The sequence below is a fragment of the Colias philodice genome, chromosome 19, assembly GCF_061535455.1.
Source record: "Colias philodice isolate Cphi_HAF_F1 chromosome 19, ilColPhil1 Martin Lab GWU primary, whole genome shotgun sequence".
NCBI lineage: Eukaryota > Metazoa > Arthropoda > Insecta > Lepidoptera > Pieridae > Colias > Colias philodice.
The window spans coordinates 5,906,371-5,928,720 of record NC_143104.1 but is presented as its reverse complement, the minus strand read 5'-3'; the positions used below and the strand labels follow the sequence as shown (position 1 = coordinate 5,928,720).

The following is a 22,350-nucleotide window of genomic DNA, read 5'->3' as shown; positions in this document are numbered from 1 at the left end:
CTAAATTTCTAATTGCGAGTTACCCTCGTTAAAGCGTCGAAATTTGTGTTTAAAAATAGTTTATATAGCGTAGAGGATTAACTTCGTCTGCGGACATTTTTAACAAAACGAAACATCGGAAAAATCTTCATTAGCGACTTACTAATTTAAAGTTACATGAGCACGCTCGTTTCTGTAATTTTAGACGAAAAATCGCACGTTAAAAATGATTTTTATGCTGATGCTAGAATTTTTGTCGAGGCAAAAAATATTAAGTGTTTTACTTTAAAGATCGACTTACAGTTTGATTGACAATTGTTTTCATTATGTTTGAAATTCATTGTGATATTATGCTTTTGCACTTTTTACAAAATATCTCTAACCTCTTTTTTCAAATTCAAATTCTAACCTCTTTGGGTAGATCACATTTGTTTTTATAGCGAGATTAACCCATTTTAACATTTCATCCTTTTTATTTGATAAGTAATTTCCGTGACATTTTATCAGGATATTTTTGTTTTATAATTGAAGTTGAAATTAAATAAATTTATAATCACATTTCTGCTGCGTAACCCACCCTTAATTAAAAAAGGCCAACAAATACATGCGCCTACAACCCTTTACCTAATATAAAATTCAGTTTCGGGCGTTGGAAATGGAACAAGTAATAAAAATGCATACGTCAAAATTAAAGGACCCCCATGTCACAGACAGCGTAGAGCCTGACAAGTTGAGACCTTTAGGGGAATTAAAGTCTGATGGAGGCTGATTATAATCCCTCCACACTCATATATCATTGCCCAAGAGAGTTAGATTGAAAAAGTTATAATTTTCGCAAATAAACCAAGCTGTTTTAAAAATTATATGAAGACATTTCTAGCTACCTAGAAAAGCAAAAGACAAGAACACCTGTCTATGTAATGTCTTAGGAGTTGAATTGTTCATTCAACTGTGAATCGATCCGATTGTTTGAGTTCAATATGTTTAGTGATTGGATATATATTATCGACCTACATAGTACATATAATGCAAACAATGGCAGCATGGAAGTATAAATAAATATGAAAAATTGAACGACAATATTATCCGTTAGGGGTATAAAAAGCACTAGTCTGTGACGGTAATATCCGGGCATTCTTATCTATCGTGAGAGGTCCGGCGGCGTGAGTGGACAGTGAAGGAGTTTCACGAAGATTGAACGCGACCCGGCCAACAGTTTAGATTAGAAAAGTTCGCGGCGCGGCGCGAGCGGTCCGACGACAAATTGCTTTACTAATACAACAGATTTCGGGCTTTTCCGCTAAAATCCAACAAAAACTCGCATATTCGCCTGAACGGTCCGAGATATTCCACTATAATTTGAGGAAATAACTTTTATGCTCGCACTGTTATAGTTTTTATGTAACAAGTCTGCGGTTAAGTAGAATAGCGTTTAATCAAAGTTAATGTTCCTCTTTTATGAGCTTTTTACTAATGACTTTAGGGAAAGTGCTATAAAATTTAAGTTTGCGTGTAAGAATCTAAATTATTATCTGTAAATCGCACAAGATTACACCTTTAATTTAAAACTTTAATAATATTCTTTATGTGAATTAAACCATTATTTCTATATCCTATGAAAAAGCAAGGTATGCTATAAGTATCATATTATTCACTCACCAAGCAACAAAATTATACAATCAGACAGTAAATGCATAAAAAGTGCTTCAAGTCTAATATTAAAAGATCCATGCCATTAACTTTAACTCTTATTAAAGCTTTTATCTTTAAGTGCAACGTTGTTAAAGAATCCATTAGATAATATTGCTGTCATTTAGGTCTATAGTACCTAAACTGACACTTATCATTTAGATTTATCTATACTACTAATATAACCTGTAACGTTCCGTGTTTCATCACTATCACACATAGGTACATCAAGATGCGAGAAAGCTAAACAATGTAGTTTCGTGCAATGTATGATAGAGTTACATTAAAATTTGTAGGTATAAGCACTAAAATAATAGACGTAGAACTAAAACCATACATAGGTGCAATGATGAAACGATATAATTTATAGGTTTTTTTGTATGTAAGTCTTAATTTTTCAATAGATAAATGGGAGTATACTACAATATATTATGTTTAAAAATCCTTCTTCAAGGAAGGATTATGATAATATTTCGACACCACTTGCTAAGTCTTCGCAAACACAGCATTCGAGTAAATTAGCCGCAGCAGATTTACCGTCCCACATTCTGTGGCTTTGTAAAGCTAAGTATAACAAATTAACTTAATAAAATTATGTCCGCACTCTAAGCTCATCATGAATAACTTATTTAAGTTAGAAGCTGAAATCACTCGCTGTGTTGCTATTTTAATTTTACTAATTTTTACGGAGCACACATCTAAATAGAAACTTCACAGACTCCCGAAGTTTTCATTATGAAAAGACACAAGATATGAAATCTTACAAATAAAATTATAATTATCATAAAATCTTCGATACAAACGACAATTTTTATCACGAACACGAAAGTCACTTCAAATTTCGTTAAATGTGACGCTGGGGACCCACATCCCTGCATTAATAATACGCTATTCGATCCTGAATACATAACGGCATATTGCATTCACATTTCTTGTTCCGCAATTTCTCAATACTTGCTCTTTTGATCACAGAAATTTTCAACGAAGTTATGCTGCGCTTTGGTGTGCAAATATCCCACAAATATGAGGAAGTATCCTTTATTATATTTAGTAATTTCCAAAACCGTAATTACGAAAACTTAATTTTATTAGCACTTGTACAAGTTGTACCTATCTAATAAAATCGTGCTTTACTAATTATGTCGTTAATTAATATAAAGAACAGTAACAACATAACATAATACTCGGTAAAAGCCCGCTTCAATATGCGCTGTACCGCTATGAAAGTTGAAGTAAATGGGCGAATCGTTAAAATAAAGGACTCCAAATTATAAAACTGCGTGCGCCATTTGGAGCATAATGACATGGTTAAGTATTTTCATCAAACTCACGAACGATAAATGGGTATCTCCACACATGAACTGGAACATATCATATTATTTCAGAAATGATATCAGAATATCAAACAGCGATTCGCGAAAATATTATTTTCATACAGAAACAGTTTAGAGGAAAATAGCCCCTGTGCAGCGGAGCTTTGCGTCTATCATTGTGTGATTGGTTGCGTCTATAGGAACGTGAAGTAAGGAGTTGTGAGTAGCGAGTGTTTTTCACGGTCTCATTATGTGACAATTCGTATTCTAGGTGAAAGCGGAATTACTGTGTAAGGAAGGCTTAACAGTACGCTTATCCCCCTTGCCTCCACGCCTAAACGCCAAGGAATTTATTCACACACATTAGTAAACTTGCATCGATTGATTATGAAGTGACTTTTTCAAACTCAAACTCAAACATTTATTTATTCAATTAGACTTCTTAAAGAAGCACTTTTGAAACGTCATTACATATTTTAAAATTTACCACCGATTCGGAAAGCAGTATCTACGGAGAAGAACCGGCAAGAAACTCCATAGTTGCTCTTTTAAATCATGTCAGTTTTACAATTTTACAAAATACATATGTAAACAACATATAAGTATTGTAATAACATGCCAAAGAACTGTCCTGTGGTTTTGACGCGACAACCCTCCATGGGTTTTTATCGTCCATATATTCCTGAATACTGTAGTACGCTCTCTGAACTAGTACATTTTTTATATAAGTTTTAAATTTAGAACTACTAAACTCTTTAATATTATGAGGAATTCTATTGTAAAAGCGTATACCTTGACCCATAAATGAATTTTTAACTTTAGCTAATCGGAAAAATGGCATTTCAATTCTATTTCTGTTCCTTGTGCCATAACAGTGTCTATCTCCTACTCTTGTGTGTAAGTCGGCGTTTTTGTGTACATGCAAAATATTATTAAATATATACTGTGATGGTACAGTAAGGATACCAGTATTCTTAAAGAGATCTCTTAGTGAGTCCCGAGCACGTAAATTATATATAGAACGAATGGCTCTTTTCTGTAAGATAAATATAGTTTCTATATCTGCTGCCCTGCCCCATAGTAGAATTCCATAGGACATAACTTTTGTAACCCAACCTATCTAGTGACTGGCAGAATAGCAAGTTTATATTAGGAAACTTCGGAACTTTTAGAATATGTAGAGTCATTCAACATTATATGCAGTTAAAAGATTTTTTTAAGAAAAATTAAATTACATTTGTATAGATACAGACACGAGATAGCATATTGAATGTTATAAAAATAAAAGACATGTATAAAAACGAAACCTCACACTGAGTGCTTTGTATCGCTGCTAGAACAGGTCTATAGATGCAAAATTTTCGTAGACAAAGACGTAATTTGCATTACAGATATGCACGATCGTTACTTTTTCATGATATCCCTTTGTGCAGTTTCTCCTGCACAATAGGTATTTCATCCGTTTGCCGATAGCGTTCTAGTGAATAGAAACGCTAAATTGTAGTTACCATAGTTTAATGTGAACGTACAATCGCATTTATACTGCTTTTTAAATGTTAGTGAACTTAGCAGATCATTTTTAGCAGATCAAAAAAAAAATGTGAGTTCTTATCGCGTGCAGTTGAGTTCTACAGTTCCTGATACTTTTTAGAAATAGTTCTGGCGTTTACCTTAAAAAACGACATTTGAAAAAATGATCTGCCAACTTCCCGTAGCAGATCATTTTTAGCAGATCAAAAAAAAATGTGAGTTCTTATCGCGTGCAGTTGAGTTCTACAGTTCCTGATACTTTTTAGAAATACTCGCGTAAAATGAAACACTAGAAAATTTATTTATTTCATATTTCATACGCCGTAGCATCATGGCGTAGCATCATGCCGTAGCATCATGCCGTAGCATCACGCCGTAGTATCATGCCGTAGCATCATGCCGTAGCTTCATGCCGTAGCATCATGCCGTAGCTTCATGCCGTAGCATCACGCCGTAGCATCATGCCGTAGCATCACGCCGTAGCATCATGCCGTAGCATCACGCCGTAGCATTACGCCGTAGCATCACGCCGTAGCATCATGCCGTAGCATCACGCCGTAGCATCATGCCGTAGCATCACACCGTAGCATCACACCGTAGCATCACGCCGTAGCATCACAGCGTAGCATCACGCCGTAAGACATGCCGTAGCATTACGCCGTAGCATCACGCCGTAGCATCAGAGCGTAGCATCACGCTGTAGCATCACGTCGTAGCATCACGTCGTAGCATTACGTCTTAGCATCACGTTAAGCCGGGTCCAGGTCGGGTTTTTTCAAATGTCGTTTGTTAAGGTAAAAACGCCAGAACTATTTCTAAAAAGTATCAGGAACTGTAGAACTCAACTGCACGCGATAAGAACTCACATTTTTTTTTGATCTGCTAAAAATGATCTGCTAAGTTCACTAACATGCTTTTTAATACGTTACGTGCTGTGTTGAGTTAACGCTCAGTATCAAAATGCTGATTGAAAGTTCTATTTAAAATGTTTAAAAATATTTAGTGTAGAAGATAAAGAAGTGTCTTTATCAATTTGTAATCTTCAATTATATTTTTAGCCACTTCTTTATTTATCTATACATCTATACATCTATACAAATATTATAAAGAGGAAAGGTTTGATTTTTTGTTTGTTTGTTTGTTTGTATGAATTGAATAGGCTCCGAAACTACTTGGCAGATTTGAAAAATTCTTTCACTGTTGGAAAGCTACATCATTTCTGAGTGACATAGGCTAGGTTTTATCCCGGAAATCCCACGGGAACGGGAACTATGCGGGTTTTTTTTTTGAAAACGCGGGCGAAGCCGCAGGCGGAAAGCTAGTATCTTAATATTTTTAATTTTACTTATCACGAATAATGTATATTGTACATGTATTTATAAAATACTAGCCGAAGTTTTCAGGTAAGTACCTACATAAAAGTACGTACGTAACGTAAGTACCTACATATTAAATTGTATACATGTTATGCAGAAAGAGAGTCTCTTAGATTACTTACAAATACTAATAATCTATTTTAACAAGTACTTAACGTTTTAATACTATAAATAAATATAAATCTGCAGGAAATTTTGAAAACGTTATGGTTATAAAAAACTGAACCTTTTGTTAATTATTAATGAGAGAAAGATATTTATTATTCAAAACCGGTTGTTTCAAGCCTACTTGAACCAAATTAATTGAAGTTGGGTTCGCATTGTGTTCGTCTTGATATTTCAATAGTTAAATTTAATTATGTTTCGTTTGCCCTGTTTTACTATTTCTAGTATGGGAAAGGTTAATAATTAATTGTGCAGTTAATTCTGCTGGTTTGTATCAGTTTAAAAAACATAGAATGTAACTACGCATCAAAGACGTCGTAAAAACACCATATTTTGTATTGAGTCTGTTTTGTATGGATAAACAATTTTACGACATTGTTTTTTTATTTATGTTAAAAAGTTTTTTCACATTACGTACGATATACCGGGTGTAGGTAATCGTTAAGTAAGTGTGCGCAGTTGATTACCTATTCCGTAAATATTACAGACTAGCGGTCCGCCCCGGCTTCGCCCGTGGTACATATTTCGCAATAAAAGGTAGCCTATGTTCTTTCTCAGGGTCTAAAGATTATCTGTGCCAAATTTCATCAAAATCGGTCCAGTAGTTTATGCGTGAAAACCATACATACATACATACATACATACATACAAACATACAAACCTTTCCTCTTTATAAAATTAGTATAGAAGTATAGATATCAAAAAACTTTAAACTGATATTGAAAGTACTATATACCTAATGAGTAAAATAAAAATAATAACTATTTAAAAATAAAACGGGAAGTATCCAAAAATGTTACATGAAACACAATCCGACTTGTGTGACGATCATAGTATGGTATTGATAATTGATAGATTATCTATATACTTATTAATGATTATTATAATACGTAAAATGTCGTAGTATTATAATAGACTAGCTTCCGCCCACGACTTTGTACGTGCATCCCCGTTTTTCCCCGTTCCCGCAAGAATTTCGGGAAATCCTTTCTTAGCGGATGCCTACGCCCTAACATCTACCTGCATGTCAAATTTCAGCCCGATACGTCCAGTGGTTTGGGCTGTGCGTTGATAGATCACTATATCAGTCACCTTTGAGTTTTATATATATAGATTAACTGCGAAATCAGTGATAGCAACACGTAAAAATATAATCGAGGTACATTTAATAATTGCAACCAATTAGAACTTATTATATGTATACATATGTATTTAGTGCACAATAATATAAGATAATAATTTGTGTGTGGTAAAGTTTTATCGACGTGATATCTATACTAATATTATAAAGAGGAAAGGTTTGTAATTATGTATGTACTAGATTTCCGCCCGCGGCTTCGCCCGCGTTTTCAAAGGAAAACCCGCATAGTTCCCGTTCCCGTGGGATTTCCGGGAAAAAACCTATCCTATGTGTTAATCCAAGTTACCCTCTATATTATGTGTGCTTAATTTCATTGTAATCGGTTCAGTAGTTTTTACGTGAAAGAGTAACAAACATCCATACATCCAAACTTACAAACTTTCGCCTTTATTATATAAGATAAGATTAAGATAAGATATATGTATGGTTTTCACGCATAAACTACTGGACCGATTTCAAAAATTCTTTCACCATTAGAAAGCTGCATCTTCACTGAGCAACATAGGCTATATTGCATTTTCAAAAAAATTAGAGATCCTTACCAAAAATGCAATAATGTAACCCAAGGTGTAAAAAATTCCTCAATAAAACTTCTGTCATCGCGTGCGCTGCGGAATCTATTGAAGATAGAACAAAAAAATGTTCTACGGTATTATAGAATGGATCAATACCTATCTACAAGAAAGTCCGCGATACCATATGTCCATCTTCAGTAGTTATGTTACTACAATATAAATATATTACATTTATATCTGTACCTGAACAACTAAAATTAAAATAATTGGCTCTTATCACTGATAACCATCTAAGTATATATTGTTTGTTTTCGTTATCAAAGTGCGAAAAATTAATAATGAATTTTCTTTGAAATGTGTTCCGTAGAAAATAATGATAAAAATTTAGACGCATTTTTAATCTGGAAGGAAAACAAAGGTTTACATATAAGAAGAAAGGCTTTTGATTTTTTTGATTTTTCTCATCCATCTCTTGTAATTTATTATGCCAAAACTTAACTATAAGTCCATTTTAAGAATTCGTTTTAAATTCTACATTTTTACAGCGCACTGACTGGAACAGGCTAATTTATTTTCAGAATCAAATCTTCATCGCGAGTGGTACACAGGTAAACTTTTGCCAATATTTTATTTAAATGATCAAAACTTTCTACGTCAAGCCAGAGACACGGAGAGATTTCATTTAAAATTCGATTTATTTTGCGCGATCTGAACATGCTGTTATTCAAATGAAAATAATAAATTGATTCAGCTTAAAAATATATTCATTCTCTTATAATTTAGACTTCAACAAAACATGAACAGATACAGCATTAACCTCACACGTTTTGGCTTAAACTAAAATGAAATAATTTTGCATACTTCACAGTGAAGTTGAGGAAAATAATATTTTAAAATCACATTCTCTGGAACAATCCATAATTTTCTTGCAATTTCTTTAGCAAATTATGCAGTGATTATTGTAGAGATTAAAGTTATCTTCATAATATGTATTTTAAAAACAAAAAAGATTGATAATCATGTTATCGTTATCTTTCATATATATATATTAACGATTCTATTGATTTAACACACGCTGTAAGTATAACAAAGATTTAGTATATAGGCGTTTTTGGAAATGAAAGTATTCATCTTATTGTTCAGTGTGGCGGGTGCGTATTTATTTTAAACGATGCTATTAATTAAGTTGAACGTTACAATGAATAATTACATTTTACTTTGTAGTTTATACCGTCATTGCTGTTCCATTTGAGAAGGTGAAACAATATGAACGGTTTATTGAAATTCCCGGAGGAGATGGGCAAATGCACCTAGTTGATTTGGAAGCCGAACCTGACGTGGAATTTTTGAACGAAATTGCTAGGAACCCAGCAAATAACCAATACTTCCTTTACACAAGGTGAAATGCTTTTTACTTACCTTAGTCGAAAAATGTGATTCAAAAATAGTATTTTTTAAATCAATTAAGATGCAATTTATTAATTATGTTATTTTCTATCTTTTATTATCTTTAAACTAAAAATGTTTATGAACCATGAAAATTGTTCGTAAATTTTTGAATATTGCCTTTCAGACGCAACCCAAGGGTGTCTCAGACGTTAACCATCAACAATGCTAATTCCATCAGAAATTCTAACTTTAACGCTAATAGACCCACCATAGTCATTGTCCACGGCTGGCTTAGCAACCGAAACACCAACCCTAACCCAACAGTCAGAAATGGTAAACCATTGGTGCTTAGGTATTAATATTAACCCAATTTGTTTAGCAATGTAACACTCCAAGTGAGTAACAATTATCGGTTTTCGAACATATTAGGATTTTAAATTTAGAAATTTACCTATTTGATGGCCAAAAACTTTTTTTGGAATTGCTGACGTTTTTGATATTAAAATTGTGCTGATTATTTCTTATATAACTTGGTGGAATGAAGTCACGTCGTTAACGACTGTACATTCGTTGGTGCTATGTCACTGAGATGAATCTGATAAGAATATTACCAATTATTATTATTAGAGATGAGAATCTATACCTCTGTATTGTACTTTTAACTTTGTGTATCCATAACAGAGTCTAAAATGTATTAAAAATTTTATTTTTTCCACAGCATACCTCGACAAGAGTGATGTAAACGTCATCGTCATGGACTGGAGAAGGTTAGCTATGCGGGACTACGTGACTGCCGCAAACGGAGTACCAGCAGTTGGCCGTGGTCTTGGCCAGTTCTTGCAGTTCCTTAACCAAGTGACTGGAGCGCCTTTCACCAGCATGCACCTTATTGGGTTCAGTCTGGGCGCTCATCTTGTTGGTAATGCTGGTAGACAGCTTGGTGGCAGAGCCGCTAGAGTCACTGGTAAGTGTATTTTTCCATGTAGATTGAAGAGCACAGAAGAGCATAAGCAAGATGAGTTTCATGTTTCATGAATAATGATAATATAAACATATTTTCTTTATGCCATGCTTGTGAATATTGCATATAAAAATTGAGAAATAAACGTATATTAAAACACAATAAAGTAAGATGAAAACTATATTTTAAATAAATGAATAAACATGAAAAACTGTTTTGTTGAAGATTTCTCTGTTACTTTGTCTTAGCTTAGTATAATATTGATAATTGTGCCTTGAAAAGGGTTTACCCTTTACTTTCATAGTAGCAATAATACACCGTTCATACAATTCGCTACCTATGCGACTATAACTATAACAATACAATAATTAAAGTAATTCATACAACTTTTTGAAGTTACTAATCTCCAAACTATCGTTTTAGGTTTGGACCCAGCCGGTCCTCTATGGACCCTTAGTTCAAACCGTTTACGCGCGTCTGACGGCGTCTACGTGGAGGCCATTCACACTGACGGTGGTACTGGTGGTCTTGGAATCGGCTCTAGGGTCGCTGATGCTGATTTCTTCCCGAATGGAGGCAGGTCTCAACCCGGTTGCGCAACCAGTCTATGTAACCACAACCGTGCGTGGGAATTATTCGCTGCGACTGTAACACGGAACCATCTAGAAGGAAGGCAGTGCACTTCCATGACGCAAGTGACGTATAACACGTGCCGTGGTAGCACTCTACGTATGGGCAACGATGACTTGAACAAACGGGGGTAAGTTTTCATTGTTACGTCCTGTAGTTCGTAGCAACACTCAATAGGTACATACAAAATTAAAACTATTTACTTACCTATTAAGGTACCTATTAAGCACACTTAAATAAAAACAAATAATAAGTTTATGACAATTTAATGAAACTTTCTGTAGTTAAACTCTTAATTTTATTACAGTTAGATAAATAACAAAAAATAAAATTATAAAGGGATTGTCTATTTCGTACGGTTACGCCTTTGAAATAATTATGATTAGATAAAAATATATATTATGTTTTATTTAATTATGCAAACAATTATGCTCCTTATATTTGCTATAACAAAATTGAATCAATTCAATTAATATAAATATTAAAGCATATAATGCTGGAAAATTTTATTGAATGTTTTATTGTATTTTTTTACAGATCTGGAATATACCGTCTGGACACCGCTCGCAGATATCCTTTTTAATTGGCAATAAATTTATATAAAAAAATATCTATTTGTCTTTTTATTCAACTTTTTCATTTTCATTTCCCATAAAACTTTATATCGTACTAATAAACAATTAGCAAACCCGGCGAAGTCTGTTTCGCCACCAGAGACACCTTTTCTTTACTATAAACCTCACGGAGCCCGAGACCTTTCCAACGAATGCAAAACCGTGGAAATTGGTTCGTGCGTTCTGGAGAGTTATAGGGTCAGGAAGGAAAACCCGACTTGTTTTTATAAAATAGATTATACTATATAGATACTTAGGTATTTGTCAATATGTATAATATTTACATTACAGACATAAGCTCCGATTTATTTCAAAATTAATAAATATTTTCTTACGATAAGAATATCATATTTTTTTTTAAGAGGATGCTAAACTTTTTTCAGTTTCTCTTTATTTCACATCATTTCCACAAAATAAACAGTATTTTAAAACGAAATGTTTTGACTTTGGTTCACTTACATCGTGTTCTAGTACGAGCTGGAAGTTCTAATCTGTTCCTCCTCACGTTGTCCTCTTACTGCAGCAATTAAAATTTTCCGAAAACTCAATAAAACCTGAAATTTTGATCTTTGACCCCGAATAACTTTTTCAGCGCACACTGAAAAGATGGGGACTTTTCAATTTTTTTTTTGGTAAAATGAAGGTCTTCACCAAAATTTAGCTCTGTCGTAATTTTCATTCTTGCATTATAAGGTATAAATTGACCCGATTAGTAGGTATAGACATGTGCGACTTTATCCTATTATAATAATTATTATAAATGCGAAAGTTTGTGAGGATGTGTATGTGTATTTTTGTTACTCTTTCACGCAAATACTACTGAACAGATTGCAATGAAATTTAGCACACATATAGAGGGTTACTTGGATTAACACATATGATAGTTTTTATCCCGGAAATCCCACGAAAACGGGAACTATGCGGGTTTTTCTTTGAAGCCGCGGGCTGAAAGCTAGTTTGTCATAACATATTATAGTCATTATAGTGTGGTATTGATAATGATTGATAGATTATTTATATCATCATCAACATTTGTTTGTCCACTGCTGGACGAAGGCTTCTTCCAATGCACGCTACTGGGCCCGGTCGACGGCCTTCTGCTACCAATTGTGGCCAGCAACCCTGCGGATTATCTATAAAAGAGTATTTATTATTAATTTTTAGAATACGTTAAACGTAATAGATTATCTGCGAAATCAGTGATAGCAACACGTAAAAATATTGCGACTTATTAGAACTTATTAAGTGAACAATAATATAAGATAAGAACTTGTGTGTGGTAAAGTTTTATCGACATTTTATATTTTATAGATTTGGTTGCATTGGTCATTTGTCAGTTGTCACGTCATTAAAAGATAAGCTAGTAAAAAAGACACTGATTGATACTATTGCAATAATGCAACAATTTTTTGTACCTACTAATTATGTTTATCTCGACCAACAATCCTTAATTATTTATATCTGTAACTGAACAACTAAATTTAAAATTATAGGTTCTTATCACATATAGCCATCTGAGTACATTGTTTGTTTTCGTTATCAAATTGCGAAAAATGAATCTTTGAAATGTGTTCCGTATATAATAATGATAAATAATTTAAACGCATTTTTAACCTGGAAGGATATATGAGGAAAGGCTTGGCGGTTGTTTTTTATGTTTTCACATCCATCTCTAGTAATTTATTATGATATATTTCAGATTTCAGTCATTATTTATTATTTATTACATATGAAAATATTGCAACTTTAACTGATTTTTTTCATTCAAATTAAGATTCAACCAAAACCAATTCTTATTCAAATAATTCTATATTTTTACAGCGCACTGACTGGAACAGGCAAATTTATTTTCAGAATCAAATCTTCATCGCGAGTGGTACGCAGGTAAACTTCTGCCAATATTTTATTTAAGACGATACACAAAAAAAAATCCACTGCTTGGCGGGCGGAGTCTAATAGCTCGCTATCGCGAACGCGGGTATGCGCGAAGTCATTCTTGCATACTCGCCGCGCTGCCGCTGGCCGACTCGGGACAAACATGTATGGAGTCGTCATACAGTTATAATATTGTTATACATATATTTAATTGTTGATTTATTGGTTTTATTTTCTTGCTTATAAACACAAAATTATCTTCTTTTTAAAAACTACTTAGACATTATTAATAATTATTTATTATTCTTATTTCGTAATGTTTTCTTTATTACAAAATAATACAGGTTATAGATAATCTTTAAAATAACAAAAAATATTGTTACTTACTCTGAAAAAATGAAATGGTACCTAATTACGCGGACTACTGAATTGATTTAGATAGAATTTGATGCTGACGTAGATATTACATCATGCCCAGAAATGAAAGGTACTATTTCTGAAAGAAGTTATAAACCCTAATTCTTCTCAGTCAAAGTCAAGGCTGGAAGATATCACTAATACAGTAAAACTGATGCGAAACTTTGGATGTTAATTTGTATATTTTTTTGTTAGTTGTTACTTAATCACGTCAAGACTACATTACCAATTTTGATAAAATATAGCTAATTGCCTGGATTTACACATAGGATACTTTTTATCCGAACTGAACACTTCTGTGGGATAAAACAGGATTCACGATATAACCTAATTCCACGCGGGCAAAGCCGCGGTCGGAATGATATTTTTTTAAATAAAAAAATTGTTTAAAAAAAACACAAAATATATTGACGCATGTATTTATTTTTTGCACTCTATTATAATTGTAATTATTCATTACAAATAATCAAAATAAAATAGCCAGAACAAAGTTAGGCCCTGGTAGGATAGGTAGGCAGGTACAGCAATGTGAGACGAACACTGGCTTATTTATACCAATAATAATGTATTATAAACATTAAATTAAGTTTACTTTTTAACAACAAAAATACATAATATTAGCTAATGTGAAAACGAATCAACCAATCATCCCACAACAATGAAATGTGCACACAAATATTCATCCAAATCGGTTCATGTGATTAGGAGGAGTGACTGCAGCGCCATCCTCCGGGCCCAATTGTGTTTCCAGATCACCCAGGAACTTAAACTTAATACTTCAATTTAATATACTTACACAAAATTTTTCGAAATGAAAACTCACATTACTATGTAAATATGAATATAAACCGGTTTTAGTACTAAGCAATTTCCCGCACAGGTGTAGTAAGTATAAATGAAATAAATATCAACATCAAATTCTTTATACAACATACTTATCTACCACCTACTAAGAAATTCTTGAAATTTTTTCGTATTTTTTTAAAATATAATACTACTCCAACGAGCTACTGTTCCATAATTCCATATTACGTCCACCATACTTCCACTAGGTTCACCATGATTTTTTATTTCTTTGCACTTTGTTGCTTTTTGCTAAAAATGGAATCATGCGATAAAACCAGTAGAGCGTTGATAACATACATTTTTGACTGAATAAAGGTACTTACGAAGGAGTGGGTTCACATTGTGAACAATCAGTGGGTTTATTTTCCTTCTGGATTCCGGATTTCTGAAAAGATTATTTATGCTATAAATGAAAAAATCTTACACATTCGTTATGTACTTAAAACAGGGGTTCATATCAAACATCGTCTATAATACAATTATCATCAAATTTAAAATAAAACCAACTTACTTCATTAATTTGTTCCAATTGTAAGCATTCTTTTTCCTCCAACCTTTATGTTTCTTCTTCTTATTTTCTTTATTGTCCCCATTTGTCTCATTTTGTCTTATCGTGTTGTCACCCTTTTTTACGATTGCGCAAGCGACACAAGTTCCCCGTGTGACGGCCGTAGCGGGAATGACTCGTGCAGCGATCGGGGTAGGAAGGTACAGGGCGGCTCTCGCTATATTGGCTGGTCAGGCGCTAATTTCAAGTATTTCTTGTTTATTTCAAAACCATCGCATATTTCAAAATTCTAACACGGTAGACGTATAGGTTGTATATTTTATAGTTAATATCCAAAAAGTCGTAACTTTACGTTTGTTATTTTGAAGATGCCAGAGATTAAAAAAAAATAACAATGAGAACTTTGTATTTTTTTTCTATCGAGAAAATATCATGGAATCATGTTTCTAAAACGGTAGACGTATTGTGTTACTATTGAACTTTCTTGTCAAGAATTTTCATCACGACAACTTGAATAATATAAAAATTACGAAGGTTTAAAAAGGGCCGTAAATGTTAGAAAAATTAATTCATCACCTTAAATGATCAAAACTTTCTACGTCAAGCCAGAGAGACACGGAGAGATTTCATTTAAAATTCGATTTATTTTGCGCGATCTGGAGATGCTGTTATTCAAATGAAAATAATAAATTGATTCAGCTTAAACGTTATAAAAATATTCATTCTCTTAACATTTAGACTTCAACAAAACATTAATAACTATACAACAACAACCTCACACGTTTTGGCTTAAACTAAAAATGAAATAATATTGCATACTACACGGAAAAGTTGAGGAAGATAATATTTTAAAATCACGTATTCTCTGGAACAATCCATAATTTTCTTGCAATTTCTTTAGCAAATTATGCAGTGATTATTGTAGAGATTAAAGTTATCTTCATAATATGTAATTCCGCTTTAAAAACAAAAAAGATTGATGATCATGTTATCGCTATCTTTCATATATATTAACGATTCTAGTGTTTGTACACTTAGTCAAAGACTTAGTCAATAAGCGTTTTTGGAAATGAAGGTTTTTATCCTATTGTTCAGTGTGGCGGGTACGTATTTATTTTAAACAATGTTATACATTAAGTTGAATGTTATTATGAATAATTATATTTTACTTTGTAGTTTATACCGCCATTGCTGTTCCATTTGAGAAGGAGAAACAATATGGCCGGTTTATTGAAATTCCCGGAGGAGATGGGCAAATGCACCTAGTTGATTTGGAAGCCGAACCTGACGTGGAATTTTTGAACGAAATTGCTAGGAACCCAGCAAATAATCAATACCTCCTGTACACAAGGTGAAAAGCTTTTTACTTACCTTAGTGGAAAAATTTGATTCAAAAATAGTATTTTTTAAATCAATTAAGATGCGATTTATCACTAGCTAGGACAGCTAGTAGGATGTTATTCTCTATCTTTTACTTTCTTTGAACTAAAAAAGACCCTGAACATTTTATATTAATTCTTATATATTTTCTTTCAGACGCAACCCAAGAGTGTCTCAGACGTTAACCATCAACAATGCTAATTCCATCAGAAATTCCAACTTTAACGCTAACAGACCCACGGTAGTTGTTGTCCACGGCTGGCTTAGCAACCAAAACACCAACATTAACCCAACAATTAGAAATGGTAAACCATCGGTGCATATTAACCCAATTTGTTTAGCAATGAATCACTCCAATTAATTGGATTAACAATTATCGGTTTTCTAATATATTAGGATTTGAAATTGAATTAAAATGTTAGATTGTACAATGTTGCCGTCTGTTTTGATAATAAAATTGTCAAATTTTTTCCTAATTAACTTTTGGTAGAATGAAGTCACGTCGTAAACGACTATAAGAACGTTCATTGGTGCTATGTCACTGAGCAGAATCTGAAAAAAAAAGTATTCTTATAAAGTTAAAAAAGTATTCTTATGAAGTTATAAAGTATTCTTATAAAGTAAAGTATATGATAATTAACAGTACTTCCACCTTTATTTATTTCGAATATAATTATAAAAACTACGACCGGTTTGGTTACATCATCGTCAGGTATAAGTATTGACTTCTCACTATGAATATTATTTCAGTGTATAGGATCCTGTAACCATAATAAAATGAAAATAACCTTTTATAGCATACCTCGACAAGAGCGATGTAAACGTAATCATCATGGACTGGAGAAGGCTAGCTCTTCGTGACTACGTGACTGCCGCAAACGGAGTACCAGCTGTGGGCCGTGGTCTCGGCCAGTTCTTGCAGTTCCTGAACCAAGTAACTGGAGCGCCTTTCACCAGCATGCACCTTGTTGGGTTCAGTTTGGGCGCTCATCTTGTTGGTAATGCGGGTAGACAGCTTGGTGGCAGAGCCGCTAGAGTCACTGGTAAGTTAGTCTTATACATATATTGTACAGTATAAAAGGTTTTTTGTCACATTTCATGTAGAATAAGATGATAATTAGAGGAAATAAACACATTTAAAAACATAAGAAAGAGACGTAAAATAAAAGAAAGTATTTTTTTTATGAACAAGTAAAATTGTTTTCTAAAAAATACCGTGTGTTACTGCATACATAAAAATTGTTGTAAACAAATTAAACAAACACTACAATTAAATTTATTTACATAGATAACGAAATTCAATTTCAAGATATACACGAAATAAATAATAACTCCATTATGTAGTCTATTGAAAACTTTGCCACCGTTTACTTTCGTAGTGACAATAATACACCGTTCATACAAACCGCTACGGGCGTAACAGCGCGACTATAACTATAACAATACAATTAAAGTAATTCATACAACTTGTTGAAGTTACTAATCTCCAAACTATCGTTTAGGTTTGGACCCAGCCGGTCCTCTATGGGCCCTTAATTCAAACCGTTTACGCGCGTCTGACGGCGTCTACGTGGAGGCTATTCACACTGACGGTGGTACTGCCGGCCTTGGAATCGGCTCTAGAGTGGCTGATGCCGACTTCTTCCCGAATGGAGGCAGGTCTCAACCCGGTTGCGCAACCAGTCTATGTAACCATAACCGCGCGTGGGAACTCTTTGCTTCGACTGTAACACGGAACCATCTTGAAGGAAGGCAGTGCACTTCCATGACGCAAGTGACGTCTAACACGTGCCGTGGTAGCGCACTGCGTATGGGCAACGATGACTTGAACAAACGGGGGTAAGTTTTCAGTCATATACTAATATAACATGTAGCGCAACTGAATACTTCCAAAAATAAAACTAAACAAATATGCCAATGTATGCCAATTTAATGAATTCCATTTTTTTTAAGTCTTATACAGGTCTTATATAAGGTCGAAAAATAAGATTTTTTATTTCAATGATTTAAAACGAGGTGAACGTACATCTATTTAATTAAATAATTTATGATTAGAAAAAAGTTTGTAAGATAGTAAATTTTTGACCAAAACAAATTACTATTTTATCGTAGGTGGGTATATAACACAGTAACAATTGTATATTGCATATGATAATTTTACATATATGTATTTGATTTACATATAACAAAACATCTTGACTTCATAAGATGAGAAATATATATTTAATGTTTTATTATTTTTCTTTACAGCTCTGGAATATACCGACTGGACACCGCTCGCAGATATCCTTATTAACTGGCAATAAATTGATATAATAAAGTATCAAATATTTGTATTTTTTTAAACCTTTTTCTTACTTTAATATGCTTTGATATAATAATATAGTAAGCTCTAATATTGCTCTTCATTGAACCTTCATTGAACAATGAATAGTAATGCACCTATAACCTTATGGCAAAGTTGTATTTATCCTCAACTGGGATACAATTATAGTTTGAAAATATACAGTTGATTGATGAAAATATACAGTTACATAACTATATTTATAAAATAACATATATACTAAACTTTTTATTGAAAAACTTGCTACATGTTCAGGATGTACGTAATAAATAAGTGTTGCAATACACAATAGTAGCTGTTTTGATGCTTTTCGTGATTACATAGTAAATATGTTACCTTCATTAATATACAAGACTTAAAGATTACTTATATTGTACTAGAATCGGCCTCATTAGCCATGAACAAAGCTGACACCAAAGAATCCATTAAAAGAATAATACTCAATACATACATATATATACGATAATAATATCAGCTATTAACAAAAGTAATTAAAAAAAGTAGTGATAATAAATCAATAAAGATCTCGTCATACATGTGTATATAATCTGTAAAGATTAAATAGATCTACGATAACTGTTATCATTTATAACAATACTTAGAATAGAATTAATTAGAAACAGTTATATTATTTTTATAAAAAAAAAGATTGCTTGATTTAATTGAATTCATTATAAACCCCTTCAGGTTGCTTATAAACAGTTTTGAGTATAGTAAAATATGACCACGAGGTGCTGATGATCTGTGAAAAGAAATTGTTTTTTAAATATTATTTTTGATAGCGTTGAAGGCGAGCTAAAAACAATTACAGAGCAAAATTTTTAATTAAAGAACAATAATTCTGAAAGCCGAGGATTAAGTTCACGGCCGTAGGAGAAAAATATAAAAGAATTAAAATCACTTCCATTCCCGTGAGAGTGAGAAGTAAAAAAAGTATAAAATTGCCAATAAGGCCTGACAGGTTTAATTCCCTTAGCGGCTTTAAGCGTTGTCTTTGGTTACCATTTCTATTTACTGGGCTTTTTATATAACCCTTAGCTTGAATACGAATATCATACTTTTAAATAAATATAAATACAGTATTAAAACGTTCAAATAATTCAATACAATTTGTAGGAAGTAATATTATGTACCTACACTGAATATCTGGTACTTTAAGTCATTTAATAATATGTTCAACTCTATCTACGTTAGTAGTCCAATAAGTTCAGCAGCTGAAACCGTATACTAAATTGAAAATGGCTTAAATTAAATTTTTACAGCCGTACCTTTGTGAAACTCTCATAGGAAATGACTGAAAACTTATACGCCGTTAGCTTTTGTGGTTTATTGGATCTGAGAATAGAAAATTATGTTATAAGTTAAAGCATTATCGGTCTTTGCTATTTGCGTATATTTTGTCTAATAGTTACCTTAGCATTAGAAGTAAAATGGTCTTCTTGGATTTTTTGTCCATTGTGTACCATTTACAAAGGTACGCAGATTCGCCTATCTTTCGACTCTGCAATAAAATGCTTATAAATTATATGCAAAATGATATTGCTGCGTGAAGTAGTTCGGACAGTGTGGACGTTGGTCTACGCTCGCGAGATTGTTCTTTGTGGTGACTATTGGTTAAATGTTACGTACGTTTTACGTTGTATGTACGTTTTAGTGTGTATGAAGATTTACGCAAAACAGTTTCATTAGTCTATCAGGGACATTATCAGGTAGAATTGGCTCTTTATGTCATTAAAATATGCTTCTCTGCATGCTACGAAGTCACAGTAATTTTGAAAAAGCATAAATGTATGTTACTGTCACTAACCTCTCTTATGATGTTTTCACCAAAAACACTTATCATGAGAATTTGTAGGAGGACTGATAATAAAAATAATACAACTCCTGGTATTTGAGACCACTTGCCCATCTGAAATTTTAAATATATGTATAACATATTTTTCATATGGGTATAGGTAAAATATATTTTATGCAGGAATTTTATATTTTATTTACCGTTAAATTGAATCCCAGTGCGCATATTTCAATAGATCCAACTAAAACGTTAAACAAATTTGGTGCTGTAAAAATATCCTCCAAATCTTGAGACAATCTGTAAGCAATCATATTTATATGTAGGTAGATACATACTATTTAATCAAACTAGAAAACTATCTGAAAGATTTACTCACTTCAAGATATATTGATGTTTCTTCACAATTTCATTCAACAAATATGATGTTTCTGGCTTCAATTTCTTTATTTCTTCACTTAAGATAATAAAATGACTGCAAATATGCGTCGTCATAATATAATAAAGCCCATCAACAGTAGTGAAATACAACACACAGATAAAACCTGGAAATACAGTGCTATTTTAGACATGTGTGGTATTATTTATTAAACTGCATTCGGAATTGTTAAATTATTATCGTAAAAGCAGACGCACGTAATTAATATTGACTCACCATTTATTATGGAATGCAAATAAATAAAAAGCCATTTACCCCAGGAATCAACCGAGAACGGTATCATAATGGCATACGGCAAAATGAACCTTACTTCATTGGTCTTGAGATAGTGATACAATATAAGGAATATCGTTGAAAAATTATAAACGCTTATAAGGACACCGTTCAGTATGAAGAAATATTTTATAAGATATTTCAGAAAGACGAAGTTGGGCTTCACGAGTAGTATTTTCTTCTCATCAATGACAATGTCTTTGTACAGCGCTTTTAGATTATCTGTAAATTTGAAAATGCTGCTCCTTTTACTACAAATTAGAATTATTTTTATTATTGATAATATACCAATACATGTACAGGGAGCCAGTTGGGTTAAATCGAGGAAATTTTCAGCGGAAAATTTTGATATGAAAAACAGAAATTCCTGTAGTACCATAACAATGAGCCAACATAATAAAAAGTAATAACGTAACTTTATGCTCTCTTCGAAGGGAATACCTATTAGCCAAAAGTTGACTTTGATTTGTTTGAATATTTCTTCGAAAGCAGGAATACCAAGTTTATTCGTCAACATGATGGAACATAATAGTAATCGTTTGTATAGTATTTACCTAAGTAATTTGTTTGCTAGCACTACTTTGATGGCAATGTAATTGCTGTATTTATGTTATTTTAATAAATCAAGGATGTGTCATACATTTTTTACAAAGCTTTATATTTTTGAATCTATATTCTTCTCGAATAACTTGTTGTAAAATAACATTTGTAATGCTTTACTTCATTTTCATTTAGTCTCTATAATTATATGAATTTCGTGCTATAATATAATGACAATTTTGATTTATTTATAAAACTCAAAATAGATAAAGGGAAAATTGCTAGCTTGTTCACACATGTGCTCAAATACTGCATGATGTATTAACTATCAATATGTCAGCAAAAGATGTGCTTTAATTACACATCGACTTACAAGTTATTAGCATTCAGTTTTCGATAATATTATTGCGGGAACAGCAACCTTACAATTTATAAATCAACTTTGTAAACTCCATTCAATATTCGATTGTTTTTTAAGCGCCTGTAATTGATTTTCAAAATTTTCCTCTTCAACAATTTTACCTCGTACCTGGTTTGTCAAACATATTTGTTTTTTATTCTTTTTTTTATATCAACTTTTAGTAGATGTCTACTAAAAATGGCTATTTTTGTATTATTCGGGGTCTTTTCTTTT

The 22,350-nt window shown here is 32.6% G+C and overlaps 3 protein-coding genes and 1 long non-coding RNA gene across 4 annotated transcripts; 2 read left to right on the top strand and 2 right to left on the bottom strand.

Annotated features, from left to right (window-relative positions):
- Nucleotides 1-8,925: 8,925 nt before the first annotated feature.
- Nucleotides 8,926-11,277, top strand: LOC149479981 (pancreatic triacylglycerol lipase-like; the record flags this gene model as incomplete). Its single annotated transcript, XM_089707649.1, has 5 exons — nt 8,926-9,107; nt 9,282-9,430; nt 9,816-10,061; nt 10,482-10,818; nt 11,226-11,277. Coding segments are annotated over 5 exons (960 nt in total), but the record flags the coding sequence as incomplete, so codon positions are not given.
- Nucleotides 11,278-14,195: 2,918 nt separating this feature from the next.
- Nucleotides 14,196-15,452, bottom strand: LOC149479980 (uncharacterized). The gene is made up of 3 exons (XR_016317137.1): nt 14,952-15,452; nt 14,764-14,825; nt 14,196-14,689 (listed from the first exon to the last, which is right to left on the bottom strand). It is a non-coding gene; the product is annotated as an uncharacterized LOC149479980 (long non-coding RNA).
- A 460-nt stretch (nt 15,453-15,912) lies between these two features.
- Nucleotides 15,913-18,624, top strand: LOC149479979 (pancreatic triacylglycerol lipase-like). The gene is made up of 6 exons (XM_089707118.1): nt 15,913-16,051; nt 16,125-16,299; nt 16,485-16,633; nt 17,126-17,371; nt 17,831-18,167; nt 18,579-18,624. Exons 1-6 carry the CDS (start codon nt 16,018-16,020, stop codon nt 18,622-18,624), a joined length of 987 nt encoding a protein of 328 aa, XP_089563244.1. The 5' UTR covers nt 15,913-16,017.
- Nucleotides 18,625-19,330: 706 nt separating this feature from the next.
- Nucleotides 19,331-21,693, bottom strand: LOC149479978 (putative odorant receptor 85d). The gene is made up of 7 exons (XM_089707648.1): nt 21,120-21,693; nt 20,844-21,009; nt 20,668-20,764; nt 20,480-20,581; nt 20,085-20,173; nt 19,941-20,007; nt 19,331-19,414 (listed from the first exon to the last, which is right to left on the bottom strand). The coding sequence occupies exons 1-7, from the start codon at nt 21,691-21,693 to the stop codon at nt 19,331-19,333; spliced, it is 1,179 nt and encodes a 392-aa protein (XP_089563774.1).
- Nucleotides 21,694-22,350: the final 657 nt, after the last annotated feature.

What these genes read in the sequence shown, in the direction of transcription:
- LOC149479978 (XM_089707648.1), bottom strand. Translation starts at nt 21,693, where the DNA reads ATGTTGACGAATAAACTTGGTATTCCTGCTTTCGAAGAAATATTCAAA. An exon ending in GTGAAAACATCATAAGAGAG is followed by an intron (nt 20,174 to 20,479) that starts GTTAGTGACAGT and finishes ATTTTATTGCAG; the next exon opens with AGTCGAAAGATAGGCGAATC. An exon ending in ATTTTACTTCTAATGCTAAG is followed by an intron (nt 20,008 to 20,084) that starts GTAACTATTAGA and finishes TTCTATTCTCAG; the next exon opens with ATCCAATAAACCACAAAAGC.
- LOC149479979 (XM_089707118.1), top strand. Translation starts at nt 16,018, where the DNA reads ATGAAGGTTTTTATCCTATTGTTCAGTGTGGCGG. An exon ending in TAACCCAACAATTAGAAATG is followed by an intron (nt 16,634 to 17,125) that starts GTAAACCATCGG and finishes AACCTTTTATAG; the next exon opens with CATACCTCGACAAGAGCGAT. An exon ending in GATGACTTGAACAAACGGGG is followed by an intron (nt 18,168 to 18,578) that starts GTAAGTTTTCAG and finishes TTTTCTTTACAG; the next exon opens with CTCTGGAATATACCGACTGG.